A 21,320-nucleotide genomic window follows, 5' to 3' on the forward strand; every position below is an offset into this window, starting at 1 on the left:
CAGTTACTAGAAAGTTTCCAAGTTTTTTCCCCCCCGAGACAGGCTTTGAAGCCTGTCCTAGAACTTGCTCTATAGATCAGGCTGACCTCAAACTCAGAGATTCACCTGTCTTTGCTTCCTGAGTGCTGGGATTAAAGGTATGCACCACCACTGTCTGGCCAGAAAGTTTCTAAATTTTTTAAGTGAAATTAAATATTTAGATTTTATTAATAAGATATAAAGATATAAAAAGATATTTAAAAAGTTTATTCTCTGATAAATTTTTAGACAAAATTCTACTTTTCTTAATTTTGGAAATTTCAATTTTAGAAATTACTCCACAAAAGCATAAGGAGCTTTAAAGACTGGCCTTAATTTCTCTGAAAATCTCAAAGGAAGAGTAAAGACATAGGCCTTCCACAACTTATCTACTGCAAAATTTTTAAGCTCTTTTGAATCAAATCTTCATGTTTTGTAAGATTTCAAATAAGAATTTTAAGTGAACCATAGACTTTGGTATTTTAAATAAGAATTTAAAGTGGAGCATAACAGTGGCCTAATGTACATGAATTTAACCATACAGAGCATGCAAGGATGAGAAAGACTTTTTCAGATTACTTACCATCCACAAGAGATGGTATAGACCTCTCATTGTCTGAGTTTGAGAAGAGAATCAATTCCTTGTTGATGAAATCATTGTACGTCAAGTGCTTTGTTGCTGTACCATATAAAAATTGCTAGGAGAAAAGTCACAGAGCAATTATTGTCACTCTTACTGCATGAATTTTGGTCTCATCCCTCCTCCAGATCCCCTTCATGACTAACCTCTGGTAGGCCATGTAACCTACGCTGTCTCCTATCCTCCATGAAGTTTGTTAACCACTCTTTCCTGTCATCAATCTTCTTCTTACTGAATGCCTAAAGAAGTCCAAGAAATAATGTCACATATTAAAGTCAGTTTCATTACAAATCTTGATTTGTAAATGGTAAATAATTCTGGGAAACTAAAGTGTTTTTCCTAATTTTTAATCAAAATTTTATTTGAGCTGTGTCTTTTTATTAAAGAAATAACAAAACCAAGAAGAAATAAATAAAACCAAGAAGAAATAAATAAATAAATTTTACAACTTTAGGTACTATACTTTCAAGCAAGACTTACCACACAAAGCTAGCTCTGGGAGGAAATGTACAGCAAGCAAGGAATGGCTAAAGAAAATTTTCCTTTATGAACAGCATACTTACCAAGGTAATGGCAGCATCATCTTCAGGGCCAGCATATCTAAACAAAATACGATGCCTTTCCATATCAGCAAAATATTCCTTTGCTTCTTTAGCTGTACTGGTACCCAATCCTGTATGATTTCATATAAAACAGGGTCACAAGTAGAAATGACTATTTAAAACCATCAAATGAAAGCTTATAGAGAAAGTCATTAAATTGGTACTAATTAATCAAACTTAAGACAGACAAATCAAATACAGTCCTTCTGACTTAAATAAAGTTACAAATTAATAATTTTTTCTGTCAAGCAACTCTAACTCAAATACGATCCCATTCTGATTAAAAATCAGGAAATAGAAAGTAAGCAGGAAGGAACTTGCTATGTATTAAATGAAACTAAAGGAGCATGATGGGCAAAATTCCTTAATGAATTAAAACAATAAAATATGAAAAGGGAAACAGTCGTGAAATATGAAAAGATTAAATTCAGAGATTTAAGAGACCCATAAACCATATATTAACTTTTTGGATCTTGACTTAGAATTTTAAATATACAATATATTAATATAATCATGAAGATGTTGTTCTGATTTTTAAATATATTAAAGGAGAGTATGAATACTTGTTTAGATACATATTAAAATAGTGACAGTTGAAATGCTGCAGTGTCTAGAAGTAATTTCAAACTAACCTGGGGTACTAAAAAGGCTAAATGGTCATGAAAACGGCTATTGTTAAAATGCATAAGCAGTTCTAACACAATTTGTGTGTGTGTGTGTGTGTATGTGTGTGTGTATGAGCATGCACGCATTTCCTAAGGGGAAATTCTATAACTTTATTATTATTTATTATTATTATTATTAATTCAATTTTTCTTATAGAATTTTTCTATGAAAAAATTTTAGTAAGCAAACTGCTGTTTTAAAATCTAAAAGACAAAAACTTTTGAGACATTTTTAATCCTCTCATAAAAATAGATTATATAAGCAGTTATTTCACAAAACTTAAAAATTAAAATACAAACCTTTGTAGTATTTTATTTTCCAGGCTTTCTGGTTTTCTATATGTTTTTTCCATTCATCAAATTCAGGAATACTATAAAAGGAAAGTTCCTGCTTATTTTTGCTTGCCTTAATTTTTAAAAAGAAAAGAAATAGAAATTAGTTCTTCTGCTAACACTTAAAAAAAGTGCAAAATTAAAATAATGCAAACAATACCTTTACAATGGGAGTAATGAATTCTTCAAGAAAACCATGCTTCAAAAGTGATGGCCAATTGTGATGAATAAAATTGATTAGAAGGCCTTTGATGTGAGAACCATCTTGATCCTAAAGAAAAGTAAAAAGTCCCACAACTTTATAAAATATTAAGTACTTTTAAATAAAATTTAAAATATGTGAGTGAAGCCAAGACAAAATTCCACTCAAATTATAGATAAGCATCTTATAAAATAGACAGATTAGATGACTATAAAGGAACTATCACTTAAAAATACAAGTATAGCTAACAATATACTGAATAACTGTCCTTACATTTTATGTGTACCAGATTATAGAATGTTTAAAGGTGGAAAGATTCAAACATGGTTATAACCCCACTTCAACGGGCAACAGAAGAGAAAGCCCATTGGGTATTTACATTACAGTTATCTTCTCATGACAATAGAGCTGGAAAAAAATCTGCTTAAAATTATATAGCAGCTTTTTCTGTGAATTCTCCACAAATGTTTTTACATTTTAAGAGACAATGATGTTACATAGGAAGCACTTCTTATTCAATATTGTAGTCCTTTCTTGATGGCTGCTATTTTAAAGTTCTCCTGGGTTTTATGCATCCCCACTTATCTGCCATAGTGAGCATCACCTAAACCGCTGTTCCTCACTTACAAATGCCACATCATTCCTATTTCCACATGGGCTCAGTCACTGTGACGTAACACTGAGTCCTGTTCTTTTGATACCTGCTGCTTTTGAGAACATTTTTAAATAACCAATAAGGTTACTACCTACCCCCAAATTAAATAATAAAAAATGAGCTTCATGTGCATGTTTTGATATAATAATATATCCTCTAGAAGCACACAATCACTTTCACCTCTGCCATTTCCCGAGACAATCTAAGGGTTAAGGATATAGCTCAGTGGTAAAACATTTGCCCCAGGTCCAGCATGCATGCATGCATACATGCATAAATACATACATAAACCAATCACGAGATATGAACTGTAAAAATTTATGCATGTATTTATGCATAAATACATACATAAAACAATCTCGAGATATGAACTGTAAACATGCAATAATTTTTAGACTAACCTGATCAGTCATAATCATAATCTTTCCATAACGTAAGGTTTTCAGAGATTCTGCATCATCATAACTTTTCTTATATTGTAAGCCAACTATTTTAATAATATTGTTTATTTCTGCATTTTCCATAATCTATAAAAAAAGGGAAAACATTGAAAACATTTTTGAATTGCTATAGTACTTAAAAAGTGAGTCTGAATCTGCATTTGAAAATTCAGTTTTAGAAATATGTTTAAATGTCACAAATACCTGTGAGATGCATACAAACCTGCTTATGAGAGGCTTCTCGCACATTGAGAATTTTACCCCTGAGTGGGAAGACTCCATATCTGTCCCTCCCGATCACACCTAATCCAGATACAGCCAGCGATTTGGCAGAGTCCCCCTCTGTTAATATCAATGTACACTCCAGGGAATGTTTGCCACCTGGGAAATATTTTTAAATAATATATATTTTAAGTTCCTTATTTCACTGATGATAAAAAAATGTAGCCAGAAAAAAATTATCACAACAATAATAATGGAAGACTAACAGTCACTTTATATTACGCTTAATGAAGATTAAACTGTAAATGCATTGTAATGAGCTCCTAAAATTGTAATATACAGTACATGAAGCAATCCCTTCCTTCCTTTCTTCTCTCTGTCTGTGTGGTCATGTGTACTCGTGTGAGGCTGGAGCAGGAAGATAGCTGTTGTCCTCTATTGCTCTTCACCTTGTTATTAACCTTGAGACAGAGTCTTTCACTGAACCGGAAGCTCACTATTTCAGCTAGGCTGACTGGCCAGCAAGCTCTCAGGATTAATTGCATCCATACCAATGTCCTATAGTGCTGGAGTAAAGACACACACAACTATGCCCAGATTTGTACATGGGTGTTGGGGATTCAAACATAGGTTCTTATGCTTGCACTGCTAGCACTCTTACCCACTGGTTCATTTCCCAAGCCCCATATGAAGGAATTTCAATTACACTCTAAACAGAAAATAACTGAATAAATTAAAGGTTAAACTTAAAATCTTTAAAAATTGGCTTGACTCTTACCAGCATCATTGGCATCATCCAGTTTGGGAATGCCTTTGATTTTACTGTATTTTACTGATGAACACTTCTTATTCAGCTGAGTCTGAGCCTTAAATTTCACCCAGTTCAATATGCTTTCTACAATGCCACAATTAGAGGCCTTAAAAATAAATAAATCAAAGGTCAATGGTATACAAAATAAACTGAAAATTCATAAGTTCATCTAAAATTTATAGGACTGCCTATGACAGCTAGAATCTGGGAAGTTTGAAGACAAAATTATAATGATGAGGATGATAATACATTCTAGTAAATGTTATGCAAAGACAGTAAAATGGTATTATAGCTAGTTACTAAAACTAACTCAGGCCACAACAATGACCTACTGTACTGAAAGACCAACATGAGACATATCCTGTCCAACAAACTTCATGAAGAATATGGAAGGCTCTTGTAGTAAGGCTCTTACTTCAAGTTAACATCACAAAAGCTTAGCCACCCATTAATTTACTAATTGCCAAATTTAGACACTGACATCTCCAATATCTGCCAATTAAACCCTAAAATGCTATGGGAAAAAAATACTGATATGGAAATGACATGAGGACAACTCAGAAACTCATGCACAGGCCTCATTCTGCTAACGACTTCACCTATCACACTGTATACTATTTGCAATGAATTGGTGTATAATGATAACCTGTTTCTTTTAAGAGCTAAACATCTTCAGTTCCAAGTCTTAAAAGCTTTTTTCTCTTAATTGCCCTTAGTGATATAGTTTCAGGCATATAAAATAGTTTTCTAGCCAGTTTAATCAAAAGAAAGTAGCAACCTGTGCCGAATCTAGACTACTCAAATAATACAATATCTGCAACCAAATCCTCCATAAGAGCAACTGTTATGACAACATAAAGTTACAGTGTAACTGAGCTTGAAATTCATTGAGTGCTTTAAAGGCTTCAAAGCTAGACTCTAAATAGAAAATGTGCTTTATATTTCTTAGATCCTACCTTTGAAAACCTAATATTGGGATTTAAGAAACACAATTCTCCATGGTAACTGTTCTTTCTATTCCCCACCACACTGTACAGTTCCAAAGGTGCACACGGGGAGGGGGTTACAATGAGGATGACTTTAGCTAGTTGATTGCATGATTATAGTCCCACTGCCAAAGGCACTTCCCAGATACTTAGTAAATGTTGAACCGGTGGTACTACTAAAAAGTGAGTCAAATGAGATCCTGAGTAGTGTACAACAGATTGCAAGGAACCAAAAGTGGCTACAAAATCCAGCTACAAATCCAAGATTTATTATTTACTTGTACATTTTAAAAAAATTTTAAAAAGGTAAAATAATATGTACAAATTCAAACGCAATTTGTAATAATGTAGAAAATACTACATTTTATATAGGATATCATCTACATACATGATATATGTATAGCTCTATAACAAATATGATATATGTATTTATGTTATATAGATATATAGGGCATGCATACGTGTGTGTGTGTGTGTGTGTGTGTGTGTGTGTGTCTGTATGTGTGTGTATCGGTAGAAAAATCTGAACAAAAGAGTAGAAGATGAAAACAGGAGACTATGAGGCTCTGCATAGTTGTCAATAGGAAACTGGACCTTTGTAATGGCCAACATAAAGCTAACACACTTAGCAATGTAATTCCCCACTTTTGTGCTCAACAAAACAATTAATAGTTTAATGAAATAATGTGATCTACACTATTAAAATTAGCAGAATGAAGTATATCAACACATAGTTTAAGCATGCTTAACCTACAGTTACTATGATAAAAGAGACTTTGGTTACAAATAAAACAAATCAAAAAAAAAAACCCTATCTGTTCTGTTCTCAATAACTCTGGAAAAATAATACTTACTGCTTTAAAAAACTTTTCTGACAGTTGGCATTTGGACCCAAAACTTTTGGGCTGCAGAGTCATGTTTTCCTTAGTTTGAGAATCAAAGGTTGGATTTTCAATAAGACAATTAATAAAAACCCATATGTGGTTTTTAACCTGTGAAAAACACAACAAAAATGTTCAATATCAAAACAAGTATGATGTGGTAACTCAATGGAACACATAAAGCATCACTTACTTGAAATGGCTTTACTGATACACCAGCTTTGTTCTTTTTCTTAACTACTTCAATCAGTTTACCAACAACTTGATCTACTACATAGTCCACATGCCGTCCACCCTGCAGAGGGAAAAGCACAGAATACAAAATCTTCTATAGCTAAAGGATCCAACAACTTAGTAGTCTCAGTATAACTGTTTTCTTGAGGACTATTAGTCTGAAAATGATAGTGAGGATTTAAAAGGATATTTTAGGTCACAATGTCAATAAACTATCTTCTGTAATCTTTTCCTCTAACACCAGATCTAGAGCATTTTCTAATACTCAAAATCAGTTCTCTGATTATCTGAGAAGCAAGTGAATTTACAACAATGTAATTAGCATCACTCAGAGTTGGCAGAGAGACCACATATTGATTAATGAATGGCTCAGTCCCTCAAAGGCTGCCTCAGACTTTCAAATTCCCCTGAGCTATCTATCCATCTGTAAAATCAGGTAATCCTGTGTTCCACTCAGAGTTTGAGAATTGAATAAGATGGTTCATAAAACTCAGGAACATATTTTATTGTCTACTATTAACAAAAAGTATTATTATTTATTACAGTTTTTCCCAAAAGAGTCTCACTATGTATATAAACCACTCTTAAGGTAGGCTCTATGTCTAACAATAGATGATCAACACAAAACAAACTCAATGACATTTTGAAGGTTCTTTCTTATTTTTATCTTATAGACCTTTTGCATATATATTATGGTCTCCAGTTTCGTGTTTTTATGAGATTTCTATGTGTGCAAATGAGTGTGTCTCAGCATCTATGTTTCTTTTGCTATTTCTTTGGCTCCTTCTGTTTGTTTTGTCCTACTCCAGTTTGCTTATTTCTATTTTATTATTATTATTATTTAGAAGTCTGTTTTTTAATAAGAAAGAAAAGAACGTACATTAGGATGGGAGGGGAGATAGGAGAATCTGGGAGGAGTTGGGAAGTACGGAGGGGAACTGCAATCAGAATATATTATATAAAGAAAAATATGTTTTTGATTTAAAAAAATATTGAGCAACAACAGAGATAGAACTCATGCACATGGTGGCCTGTAACTCCAGTTTCAGGGGCTCTAACACCCTCTGTGGGTAGCAGGCACACAGGTGGTGTACATACATACGTGCAAATACAAGACTCATCCATATTAAGTAACATTTCGAAAATCTTGAAAAACAAAACTCCACCACCACGATGCTGGAGAGCTGACTCACTGAGTGTGTATCCTAGCATCCATCTCAGTAGCTCACAAAGCTCCAGCTCCCGGGGGATCTGATAACATATATAGGATAAGGTACAGGCAAAGAGAACTCCATGTAGCTTCCTAATTTTCAGGAATACCATCCTGTCCCCTAATACTACAATATATTTAACCTGGGATATCTCTGAAGATACTGCTTAAGGTTTTCTTTTTGGCTGTTTTTTGTTGTATGCAAGAGTATTCTATTTATTCTATTTCACCCCAGTTTTTAAAAAGACACAGAAATCATGTGACTCAGTTCCAATCAATGAGATGTCGGCAATTACCAGCTGGGTGGTCCTTCTAGGAGAGCTATTATATCCTGACCAAAAGATGGTAATTGGCTTAACACTATTCCTTCTCCCCTAGAACTTGGAAATGAGGTATAGAGATATTTGAGGATAGGAAACAAAGTCACATGCCATAACTTGTAGAAAAGAAAGTTAGGAAAAACAGAGGCCCCTAGTGGCATTAGTGCTCCACAGAGTTGTAGTCTATGTGATGGTTAGGGGGGACTTTTAAATAAAGTTTAAAATCATTGTCTAACAGAATAAAATCATTACTGGGTTAAATCTGTGTTGACTAAAACAAGTGATATTAAATTATTTAAGAAACTATTAAAACATTAAAAGATAAAACCTAAACAAGAGTCATAAATCAGTGCTTTAAACTAGCCTGCAGTATTTGCTTGCATGACTGAGTGTTTTACTCAGTGGTAACCCCTTTAGCTTAGCCATTCATTCATTTTTTTTTTCTTTGAAGAGCTGTGGATTAAAGTCAGAGCCTCTAACAAGCTAGGTAAGCACTCTACCACTATGCTACATCCACAGACAATAAATGCTTTTAGGTAAGAAGAATTTTATTTGATTTTGAAATCCAAAGCCTATAGAAGAAGGTTCAAGTTCCTAAGACTAGCAAATAACATTTTCTACAAGCTGACCTCCCAAGAAGCTCATCTCCTATTATTTTCTATCATACTCTCAATTCAGAATACAAAATAACAAATCTTATCAATTTAAATTTCAGAAAATATGTTCAATAATAAGCACTAAGCATATTAACTTCTCAATGTATATTTAAATAATTTGCAAAAATTTGATAAAAATAACTTTAATTTTCATGAATCAAATTTAACATAACAAAGCCAGACATTTTCTTTTCTTTTATTATTTAGTGTATTGTTTCACCGATGACTTGGAAACCAAGAACCTGGCACTTACTTTTGTAGTTGCAATACTATTCACAAAGCTGATCTGCTGGAACCCTTTCTCACTCAAGGTGAGGCAAACATCCCATCTTTCATTTGCAAGTTCATGGATAACTTTGAGGGCTACCCCAGTTTCATCCAATTTGTCTTTCACATAAAGGTCTACGTAGCTGCGAAATCCATTTACCTATTAATTTATAAAACAATGAGTAGTCACTCACAGGTCAACAGTATAAATACATGCCATTAGTTACTTCTCTTACTTCTATTCTCATTTATAGCAGTTTTTACCCAAGATACAAGTCATCATACACTTCCTTCTCGACCCGTTTGTAGAGCATTCACAGACATAAGAAATGTCACTGACAGAGATCATTGGTAGGGGGAAAGCTAATAAAGTCAAAGGCAAGGCAACAGAAACTAAACAAACTAAAAAAACAAATTAGCCCAAGCTTTAAGTGTGATAAAGCCAGCATAGCCAGTACACCAGAGGAAAGAGAAAGAATGGCTCAGAAAGTTTAAGCAGTCATGCCTAGAAGTTTTCAAAATTTGTAACACCAATAACAACAAAAACAACAAAGTCAAGGTGCTCAAAGAATGTCTCACAGGATAAATAAAATCACATACTAAACCACCCCCACACACACTCAGATTCTCACACACACATACATATTAGATATATAAAATCCTCACAACAGACAGAAGAAAAAGAAGTATGTTAACCTTACCAAGAGAAGAACACAAATACATCACAACAGTCTTGTAATCATAACCCATGTCAAGCAAAAATTGAGTGGCATCTTTATATGCCGAACAAAATCCACTATCAACCCATAATTCTTTTGAAAAAATATCATTTGAAAGAGAAGGGAAAAATCAGAATTTTCTCATATAATAGCAGGGAATTCATTGTCAACTGTTCTAGAAGAAAGGTTAAAGAAAATCCTTGTGCAGAGGTGTAAGATTAAATCAAGAAGTTTAAACTGAGCAAAATGGCACATGTGTGCAATTGGAAGTACTCTGGAGGATGAAGCAAGAAGACTGCTTGAACCCAGGAGTCACAGGTAAGCCTGGGCAACTCAGCATAACTAGATCACCAAAACAAGCAACAACAACAAAAACATATGCACAAGCACGTGTGAGTCTGTGTCTGTGTGTGTGTCAGAACTGAGAGCCACACAAATCTATTTCTTCTGCCTCCTTTCCTCTCCACACGGTGCTTACAGGCTGTGTAAGTAAAGTGAAATGTCTTAGGCTTGAGAGACAGCTCAGTGAGTAAAGTACCTGAGTCAGATCCCCAGAACCAACACCAAGCCAAGCACAGCAAGGCATATTTGCAATCCAGTACTCCTACAGAGAAATGGGGCACAGGCACGAGAACCCCAGAAAATGACAGCCAACAAGCCTGGCATTTGCAGCACAGGGCAGTGGTGAGAACAACAACGAGGCTTTGTCTCAAACATGTTGGAAGGTGAAGTCAAAAGCTGAGATTATCCGCTGACCTCCAAATTCAGTCTAGTTTCAAGGACACAAGGAGTGGAAGAGATGACCTGAGGTTAAAGACTTATAAAGTCTTTAGCTATATGTGAACTATTAAATAACATGTGACCACAAACCCTATGGAAATTACTAAAAAAAAAAAATTTAAAGGTATTAAATTATACATTATCATTAAATCTATTAAAACAGACTTTTTAAAATGATCATAGGACGGACAGAAGGAAAGAACACATGCAAGAAATAGAAATTATCTAGCAAGATGACTGCTAATAGATTACATAAATCAACAATCAGACAAGATTTGGAAAACAAGATACAACTATCTACAAGTCTACAAAATAACACTTAAGTTTCATTACAAATGACACTTACAGGCAACTTCTTTCCATTGAACATGACCTTGACCCCTTTACATGAACCAGCCAAATCATATGCTCTTCTAGTCATGAGGGCCACAATGTCTTTGTCAAGCTTTTCCATCTTAAACTTGGATAGATCTGGTTGGAATGTTATACATGTATAATCTTCACCATCAAAATGTTTAATTTTGGCTTCAGAAGTCTTCATCATATTATTCATCCATGTCTTTAAGAGAACATATAAGTATTTCTTTAACGTGTCCAACCTTTATAACACAGACTCAGCTCACAAAACACTCATTTACTACAACATTTATATTTTCCACCCTCACAACAACAAAATACCTTGAAACAGATTAGTACTAAAGTCAAGAATTGTAAATGTTATATTTATACCAGGTTGGTAATGAAAATAAACTGCACAGCTTTTATACAAAGGCACCGAAGCATCTTCTACATTCAATGTGCCCCCATGGACTTTTATAAAAGCAAACAGACATGTTTATCTAATAAAATTATTTTAGTTTATGTAAAATTCGAAATACTTTTCCAAAGACCTACCAACATTTCTTACATAGGAAACATAACTCAACAAGGAATTTCTCAAGCATTCTTTAAGTGGTTGCATCTGTTAAATAAAGCACCCTGCCTTAAGAGAATGATAGAGAAGCTATATAAAATCTAGGAATTCTGGTATCTCTTTGGTGATTGACTTAATACTTTTAAAAACCAAACCAATTTTTGTTTTTTTAATTTAATTTTTAAAAATATTTAAACTTTTATTATCTAAGCAAAACAATAAAACATTTTTAAAGAAATGAGAAAATGGACATATTACTATCATACCTGCTTAAAACTATGTTTGTATTCTTTGCAAGCCGTTTCTACTGTAAACTTTGTACTAAAAATATTACAAAGTTTTGCACCATAACCATTACGGCCCCCTGTAAAACAAGTTAGATATGAAAACTTTAGTTCACGTTATGTTAAAGGAAGTTTATTGACTGACCTATCACAGGGCAAGCCTACCAGAAAACACTGCTACTTGTTGTGTCACTTTCTAACTATGACTGGAAGTCCTATGTTTAGGGTTTTTATACTAAAGAAATATTAGGATTTAGTAATACGATAGGTACTATACAGCATACAACATAGTATCATTAAAGACTTATGATTTGCTACTCTTATAATTTAAGAAAAATAAGTTAAGTATCTTCTGACACAGTAAGTCTAGGTGAGTATGAAATCAGAACTTCTAACAAAGTCACTTCATTTATATCAACTTCTTGGAGCCTTGGGCTTAAAAGAAGCTATCACCCTACTGAGGCAACAATGTATTTCCAAAGTACCTTATTCCTGAGTCTTTTTCACAGGTTTCCTTATATGAGATGCTTTAAGAAATGGGAATTTGGAAACTGTATGTTAAGAAAAAGATACTTATCATTAAAGTTTCATTTAGACTTTACCTGTAACTTTTTTCTCATCATCATCATAATTACTCGATGTTAAAAGCTGTCCAAAGATCAAAGCAGGAACATAAACTTTCTCTACTTTGTGTTCTACTACTGGAATGCCTTTCCCATTATTCCAAATGCTTATAATATTAGATTCACTGTAAATACATAAGCAAAATTTAGAACTTAAAATCAAATGTTAATTTTCACAAAAATCATTGAACTACAAAATAAAGTTGTTTACAACCAAGATGTAAGTCACTATCAACTAGAAAACACTGGTATTATATTGATGAGGACATGTACTTCAGTACTAGAGACACAACCAATGTTAGGCTCAGTGAGATCTGCAAGATAATACCAAAAACTTTCCTAGAAGAAACCTTTCTCCATCTCCAAGAAAAGAGTAAAAGGAGGCAATGTAAAAAGTGTGGTGTAAACAGGCAAAAATGGAAAATTACAGATCTTTAAAAAAAAAAACTTTCAATTGTTCTTGCCTGCTAAGCATATATCGTTTATAATCAATATGATTATTTGTCATCAATCATCATAATTTCAAAAACTTTAAGTTTGGTACTTCCTATATTCAGTAATATGATTACAAAATGGTACTTTCACTGATAGTATCTCTACTGAAAACAGTTGAATTCACAAAAAGGTATATTTTAGCACATATGCTCTATTACTTGAAAGCATTTTAGGCTTTCAGCTCCAAATACATAAAGAATCACCAGCTTGAAAGAAGAATCAGAACTCTGGCCAATGTGCTCCCCACATTTTTGTTCTGGTGCTAGAGTACAAACCCGCAGAACCCACACATTTTAAGCTTATACTGAGCTACAGTACTAATCCTGTTTGTTTGGTTTTTAATCAGACAGATGCCAGCAAATGAATTATTTTAATACTAGCCATCTAATATATAATAAGCTTTAAATTCTCCTGTAGGTTGTACTGAATTCTCTAACTTCTAGAATAGCTGCCACACTATTGGCATGGGCATGTCTTACTGCTCATTCATTTCTATGCTATTTACAACTGACATTTTATTCTTTCCACCACAGAATATTTTGGGGAACCAGAACAAAAGCTAAGTGGGACAGTTTCTCCTTCCTACAGGACATTCACAGGTACATATGCACAAAGGAAAGTTCAAAAATAAAAGTGCCATATAAAAATGTTAAGTACAATAGAAAGAATCTCAAAGATAGGCAATGAGAGAAAATGTGATCACTTAATAAACAGCACATTTCCCTCTCTCAAATTCTGCTTTATGACTTCTTAAATTAGAAACTTAAACAAAATTGTAACTCCGAAAAAACATTCACTTTAATAAAAGCATTAGTTTTATACGGTATGTGTAGTCTAAAAAATAACCTAATAATAGGAAATTCATAAAAGTCAAAATGTTATGGTTAAAATACAAAACAAATATATAAGACTTTGCAACTTGTAACAAATGCTTGTTACAAACTTTAAATATATGCTAAATCCAGAATTTAGAGAAAAGGCTAAATGAGAAATGACTGTGTAACTTATATCAACGATTTATAAACAAAATAAAAATCAAAAAGTGAAAAGTATGCCCTTAACCCTTTTTATTTGAAGTAGTTAAGAATTTTCTACAAGAGGTAATTAGAATAAGGTGATTATAAATAAAATCTGACATTTATCACTAAAAATTCAAATAAATTTATGCAAATGTCTCACTCATGTCTACACAAGAATATTTGTGGATTATAAGTGAGTTAAAAAGAAAGACATTTTAGGCATCAAATAATGGGAGGAAGATAAAATGTATGTCTTCGGTCATGCGCAAAGTCTAAATTTAAGCACACATACACACATGCCACACAGAGAGAGAGAGAATCAGAACAGTAGAGGAGAGAAGGTAAATATAAGCAAGTTATAATGATATACATGTATTAAAAATGTCACAGTAAAATCCAATAGTTTGTGCCTAACTAAAAAATTAATAAAAAACAAGATTGGAAAGATGGTTCAGTGGTTAAGAGCACTGGCTGCTCTGCCAGAGGTCCTGAGTTCAATACCCAGCAACTACATGGTGGCTCACAACCATCTGTAGTGGAATCTGATGCCCTCTTTTGGCATAAAGATGTATTCATATACATAAAATAATCTTATAAAAATTAGTAAAAATTGTTATAAAAGACAATTTCTCTGCAGAAAACATAGTAAGTTGGTAAATAACCTGCACACACCCTTAACTAGTCTACAGAGTTTTTTATTGTACAGCTCCCTTCTTTTCTCACTTTGTTGAGATTACTAAAGGCATTTTTTAAGTACAACACTGCTGACTTTAAATAACTAGAATTAATATAAAATAACTACATGATAGCAACTATGTCCATCAAAAATCCACATAAGTATCACCATAGAACCTTCATCTGGCGATGGATGGAGATAGAGACAGAGACCCACATTGGAACACTGGACTTAGCTCCCTAGGTCCAAATGAGGAGCAGAAGGAGGGAGAACGTGAGCAAGGAAGTCAGGATCACGAGGGGTTCGTCCACCCACTGAGACGGTGGGACTGATCTAATGGGAACTCACCAAGGCCAGCTGGACTGGGAGTGATGGAGCATGTGATCAAAATGGACACTCTGAATGTGGCTGGCAATGAAGGCTGACTGAGAAGCCAAGGACAATGGCACTGGGTTTTTATTCTGCATGAACTGACTTTTGTGGGAGCCTGGTTTGTTTGGATGCTCACCTTTATATACCTGTATGGAGGGGGGAGGACCTTGGACTTCCCATGGGGCAGGGAACCCTGACTGCTCTTAAGACTAGAGAGAAAGGGGGAGGTGGGGAGGAGGAGGGAAAAGGGAGGCGGGGAAGAGGTGGAAATTTTTAATAAATAAATTAATTAATTAAAAAAAACCATATAAGAACTGAGGACATTAGCACAATTCTAAGGTAAAAAGATCATAAATTTGAGGCCAGTCTGGACTATCCTACAGACAGAACCTAACTCAAAAGACCAAAACAAATAAACAAAATATGTTTTTAAAAAGCCCCTTTTCCTTAGTTTTATACCTGAATCATTTAGTTCTGAATTTTGCATAAGTTTACATATAATTAAACATTCAATATGCATCACTCCCTACTAGCTCTCTTCAGGAAAAATATATTGCTTATTCATTATAATTAACTGACAATTTCCTAAACAAAGGAGAAAAGGAATCATGTTAGCTAAAATTTCCTTGAAGAACATCTGTGTAATTCTTAACTTACAAGTACCTGTATATCTAACTATACACAATCTCAAGAATATATTAGTAAAAATGATCCAAACAAAAAAATATGATAAAATAAAACCCACAAACTTTAATAGCATAAATATAGGGAAATAGTTTTTATATTTTGCAATTAATTTCATGGTGCAATGAAATACTAATTTCTTGTTTTATAGTTATACTAAACTATATGTTATATAGTTTTACATTAATCTTACCCATGCCCTCAGAAATTAAATTACTGACAATAAGACTATAAAGAAAACTTAAATGGCTAAATTACTACTGACTTTAAAAGGCATAAAGCTTTCACAAAAGCATGCCGATAAAAGACAATACAAAACAAAAGTTTCTATGAAAACTATTTCATGTTCTCACCCCACTCCTTCCACACACATCTTCACAAACACGGTCACCACAGTGAAACCTAACTAGCCAAACACTGGTAGGCATTCTCTAACACCCAACAGTACTCCATTTATTAACTAAGTCATATATAATGGAAAGAGCAGAATTCTAGTCATGAAAAATAAATTTATCTCATGATTTCCGCAGAATATCACTAACAATCTCAGCCTGGCGTCCTGAGGAAAGAAAGTAAGAAGAAAAGATGGATACCACTCTAACAAGACGGAATCAATGCATGAAAGAAAATTGGTCAAGGAAATACTTTCTGAGTGAATGAGCATGAAGGACAGAAAAGAAACAAAATAATAAAGTCCAAAAGAACAGGGAAATACAGCCTTAGAGCTGTGCATAATACACAGTTGATGGTAAATTGGGGATTACCTGAATAAAACAACTTAGCACAAAAGAAATCAAATTTGGAACATACTTACGGATCAATAGAAACCTTGATACAGGTCATGTTCTTGTCCCTCTGCTTATTGTCGGCAGCATTGACTACAAGATTAAACATCACAATGAGTAGTAAGGCATACAGGTAAGATAAACTTATAAATACAACTATATGTGCATCCCAATTTAATAATAGCATTTGTAAGTAGTGACGGTTGAAAATTATTAACTTCAACTACAAAAATATTGTTTTCTAAATAAAACTAAGTTTAACTTAGTAATTTCAAATACTGTTATGTTACAGGAAACACATGCATGCACACACACACACATATAAGGCAAGGGGGATGTTTATTGATTACAAATATTAAAAAGGAACAACATCTAAATATAAGCCCTAATCCAAATTTAAAAGTAAAACATATCGTTTACTTTACATCTTGGTGACAAAAGATAGTTACTTTATCTTAATCTCCTTCAATAAACTACTTAATTTATATGCAGATTAAACTGGCTATCTAGTTTTTTTAATGACCTTATGATTCAAAATTCTAAATCTTAAACTAATTATATTTTTTTCCTTTGTAAAATTAGTATCTTAAGAAATTATGGGGCTGGAGAGATAGCTCAGTGGTTAAAAAAGCACTGCCTGCTCTCCCTAAGGTCCTGAGTTCAATTCCTGGCAGCCACATGGTGGCTCACAACTATCTCTAATGAGATCTGGTGCTCTCTTCTGGCCTGCAGGCATATATGCAGGCAGAACACTGTATACATAATAAATAAATCTTTAAAAAAGAAAGAAAGAAAGAAATGAGCACATTCAGTTTCCACATTAAAAGATCATGCAATAAAGCTAAAATAGCAGCATCCAGCTAGAGGCCAGTGTATGAATGCAAAGCATGACCAGGTCTGCCCCATTACTTTCCCCAAGGAAGAAGTTCAGAGATCCACGTAACCACAGTCTAAGAAACTTCAAGCTATATTAATGAGCTGAACAGAGAATTTCTATAAAGTCCAAAGCTAAACACTTTTACAAAGTATAAATACGGCCCAAGTCACTAAGGCATAGCTACTTCATTTTAATTGTATTAATTCAAGGATTTGGAAGGGAACGGAGGCTACTAAACTAAGCTGCCCAACAGAAATACCTGATCAGTAGGTGAGGAAAAACTGAATTTACAAGTCCAAACCCCAGTTCACACAATCTGCCAAGATAAGCCCTGTGGTCCTCATATGTAACAAGTTCCCTAAGTAACCGTAATGATAATAAGCCCCAGATGAGGGCATACACGAGAGTACAGTTCTCTGCAGGACTACAAATGCAACACTCTAGTTCACACAAGAACAAACAGCAGCAGAAAGCTTCCAGCAAAAAAATACAAAACTATTACAGTGGAGCATCAATTTTCTAAAGAACATACATATATTAAATACAAAAAAACAGCAAAATACTTTTTAAAATTATGTTGCAAAATTTGCTTGAGATGTATAGAGCCAATACACTGTCACTATAGAAAACATGCATTACATCCTAAGGAAGTACTCACCCAAAATTTCATCAAAGATCTTGTATAAGCCTGGAACAAAGGTCACCTCTCTGCAGTTCATTCCTACATCTTCATCATATACCCACATCAACTGTGTTAAGAAAACAATTCAAAATATGTTTTACTCCATAAATCCCTAACTCCAATTTACATACGGTAAATCCATATTGTCAACAAGGTATAGTGGTTCAGGTCTGTAATCTCAGCACTAATATGAAGCTGAGTAAAGAGAATTGTCACAATTCAAGGCCAATCTGGGCTATATGTGAGTTAAATGCTAGCCGGAACTGCAAAGTGAAACCATCTCAACAAAAGAAGAGAACAAAAATCCATATTGTCATGTTCTCTGTTTAAAACAGACATTCAAAGTGGAGCATGTATAACTCCAGCTAAAGTCAAGATTAGTAGTCACAATGAACTTAACTAAAACTGAAAACTTTTTCATTTTGTATTGTTTGTATTTCATTCACATATAAAGTCAGCTTTAACTTTATAATACCTCAGTAATAGTTTTTATTTAGCCATGGATAAGGCCCTGGATTCAGTCCCCAATGCCAAACAAAACACCTCTGATTTCAGTTTCTCTGACAGTTTCAGAAAGCATAGGTTAGAAGTCCTAATTCTAACCATTCTACAGCAAATGGTGACCCCCAAATCAAATTCCTAAGGCCTAGAGATTTCTCTCTTCTGTCCAGAACACAGAACCACTAGAGACAGTACTTACATAAGTTCAAAAGTATGAAAAACATCTATTTACTTTATATTTTTGTTTCATGATTTATGTTTATTCTGTAGACTAAGTAACACAGAGTATAATAATGAAGTCTGACTTTGGGCTTCCCAAAATTGTTAGAATCAAACAGAATAATATATGTAAACCAAGCCTACGGTAAACATAAATAAGTCAATTCTAGAAGGTACCACTATTAAAATAAACCACGATACACACTGTATTGAACTTTCAAAAAATTCTTATGGCAGCTGGGCATGCTATTACATGCCTTTAATCCCATCACTGGGGAGGCAGAGGCAGGGGGATCTGTGAGTATGGGCCAGTCTGGTCTACAGAGCTAGTTGCAGGACAGTGAGGGCGGTAACACTGAGAAACCCTGTCTCAAAAAACAAAACAAAAAATATTCTTATGGAACCATTTTATTTTACACTTCTGTATCCTGATGTACTTCTCTCCATAAAGTAATGAACAGATTTCCACTTCTCCTAGGTATCTCTCAGAGTTCATTTTATTTTGTTTTGTTTATTTTCTGGTATGAGTTTCAGGCCCAGGGCCCTGTGCATTGTGAGTTACATTCTTAGCTCCTCTCTCCCTTCTTAATCATGATCAAAGAGACATAAAATCACAGGTTTGAAAACTACATAACCACAATTTTATTGAAACATTGAAAAGAAGATATACATATTCTCTAATCGCAATCAATTTTAGAAAGAGATTACCTGAGTCAATGGTTCTACGGATCCAATGTATGTATCAGGACGGAGGAGAATATGTTCAAGTTGGGTCTTCTTCTGGTACACTCTCTCAACAGACAACTTCTTTGAAGAATCATTTTTGTTTGCTGTTTCCAACTCTTCCTTTTTTGCAGCATTGTTCTGATCAAAAAGAGTCTAAAATTAATGAAAATATCAAATCTACATACCCTACCAAAGGGCAAACTAAAACGTGTATGGGAGCATGACATCCATCGTTCAGTTACTGAAATTCATGTCCTAAATATCCCTGTTACCGTACAGACTGCCTTACAATAATCAGTAAGACAGGGCCCCATGTCTCTAAGATATCAAGTTAATGTTTTGTGTTCCTCAAGACTTCCCAAAGGATTCGGGTTGCAGACAGGTTACAGTACCATAATAAAATCTGAGTGGCTCTGAGGATCACCCAAAACAGCCTATGTAGTTAATAAATACAGGAGGCAGGTGGATCTCTGTGAGTGCAAGGCTAGCCTAATCTACAACATGAGTTCCAAGACAGTCAGGGCTGTTACACAGAGAAACTCTGTCTCAAAAAAAAAAAAAAAAAAGTACAATACAGCCAAGACTAGCATGGTTTTTATAAAGTTCTCAAGTTGCTCATCTTAGTAGATCATGACAGTTTCAGCTCACAGTGACCCAATAATGAGGTGCCTACTGATTCATTCCTCTGCCAGGTCCAAGGATCTAAAGCTAGGTAATGGTAATGGTAACCATTTCTACAACAGCGGAGAAATAAATCAAACTTCCACGCCGAAAGACTCCCCTGTCTTCCTCACAGTAAGAGAACATTTCCTTCTAAATTCTGTAATGCTGACTAACATGGCATCTCAATAATAAAGGGATTAATATGGTTATTTTCAGTTCTTAACATAAATATAATACCATGTTTTAAATTACTTCTTTAAAATGACATCATATATGCTTAAAAATCAAAATGCATGCCTTTTGAGTAACCTAAACAAAAATAAGACTTATATATATATAAGACTTATATACATATATCAAACAGAAAAAACAAGGAAGTTCAAATATCAACTGCAACTACAAGGCCTTACATTTTATATAATATTAAAGGCACTTAATAATGTTTCAAGTACAACTAATTTTACTGATTTTTACTAGTCATATTTTCTTTCATTTATATGTTTATCCATTAATAGTGCTCAGTTAAAAATAGCTTTGTACAAATAAAAGTAGTTATTCCATACGGTTTTCATATTCTATTTCTGCCCAGAGTTTTATGATGAAATAGCTAATCAGAAAGATAAACTATATTTTTAAAATACTAGTTCCTAATTTTGTAATAATGTTCTCTGCTATTGTGATGTTTATAGAAGTAACCTATTTTTAAAATGAGAACTGTGTTGGTTAATCTTGTCAATTTGATAGGATGTGGAATAACCTAGAAGACAAAACTTGTGGGTGTATTTATGAAACTGTTTTAAAAAACAGTTTAACAAAGATGGAAAAAGACTACCCTGGAAGTCAGCAGTATGCATAAAATACAAAGAATAAAAGGAGGAAGCAAGGAGAACACCAGCACTCATCTCTATGCCTGCCGGATGTGGACGCAGCTCCCTGGTGTTCCCTGTACCACAGTTAGAGCCACCCTCATGCCATGTCTTCCCCTCTGAACTGTCCAAAGTAACCCCATTCTGTCCTAATTTCAACTAACTTCTCCCTGCAAACATTCTCATCCATTTTTTTTACAGCATAAAACAAATTGGTTTAATCAACTAAACCCTTCAACTGTACACCAAAATAAACCCTTTCTTCTTCACGTTGCTTTATCAGGTATTTTATCA

The 21,320-nt window shown here is 33.9% G+C and overlaps 1 protein-coding gene across 1 annotated transcript in view; it reads right to left on the bottom strand.

The window, feature by feature from the left end:
* The window catches only part of Top2b (DNA topoisomerase II beta), a 61,590-nt gene that overhangs the window by 25,640 nt on the left and 14,630 nt on the right, over positions 1–21,320 (bottom strand). Inside the window, exons 2-18 of the mRNA XM_048420959.3 lie at positions 19,480–19,635; positions 18,028–18,118; positions 16,522–16,585; positions 12,441–12,586; positions 11,821–11,918; positions 10,988–11,200; positions 9,129–9,302; positions 6,649–6,750; positions 6,429–6,566; positions 4,556–4,694; positions 3,779–3,936; positions 3,517–3,642; positions 2,419–2,529; positions 2,226–2,331; positions 1,222–1,331; positions 805–897; positions 602–716 (exon numbers count right to left, since the gene is read on the bottom strand). Of these exons, the coding sequence (XP_048276916.3) occupies positions 602–716; positions 805–897; positions 1,222–1,331; positions 2,226–2,331; positions 2,419–2,529; positions 3,517–3,642; positions 3,779–3,936; positions 4,556–4,694; positions 6,429–6,566; positions 6,649–6,750; positions 9,129–9,302; positions 10,988–11,200; positions 11,821–11,918; positions 12,441–12,586; positions 16,522–16,585; positions 18,028–18,118; positions 19,480–19,635 (2,140 nt within the window). The remainder of the gene's footprint in view (positions 1–601; positions 717–804; positions 898–1,221; positions 1,332–2,225; positions 2,332–2,418; positions 2,530–3,516; positions 3,643–3,778; positions 3,937–4,555; positions 4,695–6,428; positions 6,567–6,648; positions 6,751–9,128; positions 9,303–10,987; positions 11,201–11,820; positions 11,919–12,440; positions 12,587–16,521; positions 16,586–18,027; positions 18,119–19,479; positions 19,636–21,320) is intronic.

Source organism: Myodes glareolus, chromosome 5 (assembly GCF_982192425.1).
Source record: "Myodes glareolus chromosome 5, mMyoGla1.1, whole genome shotgun sequence".
NCBI classification, from domain to species: domain Eukaryota; kingdom Metazoa; phylum Chordata; class Mammalia; order Rodentia; family Cricetidae; genus Myodes; species Myodes glareolus.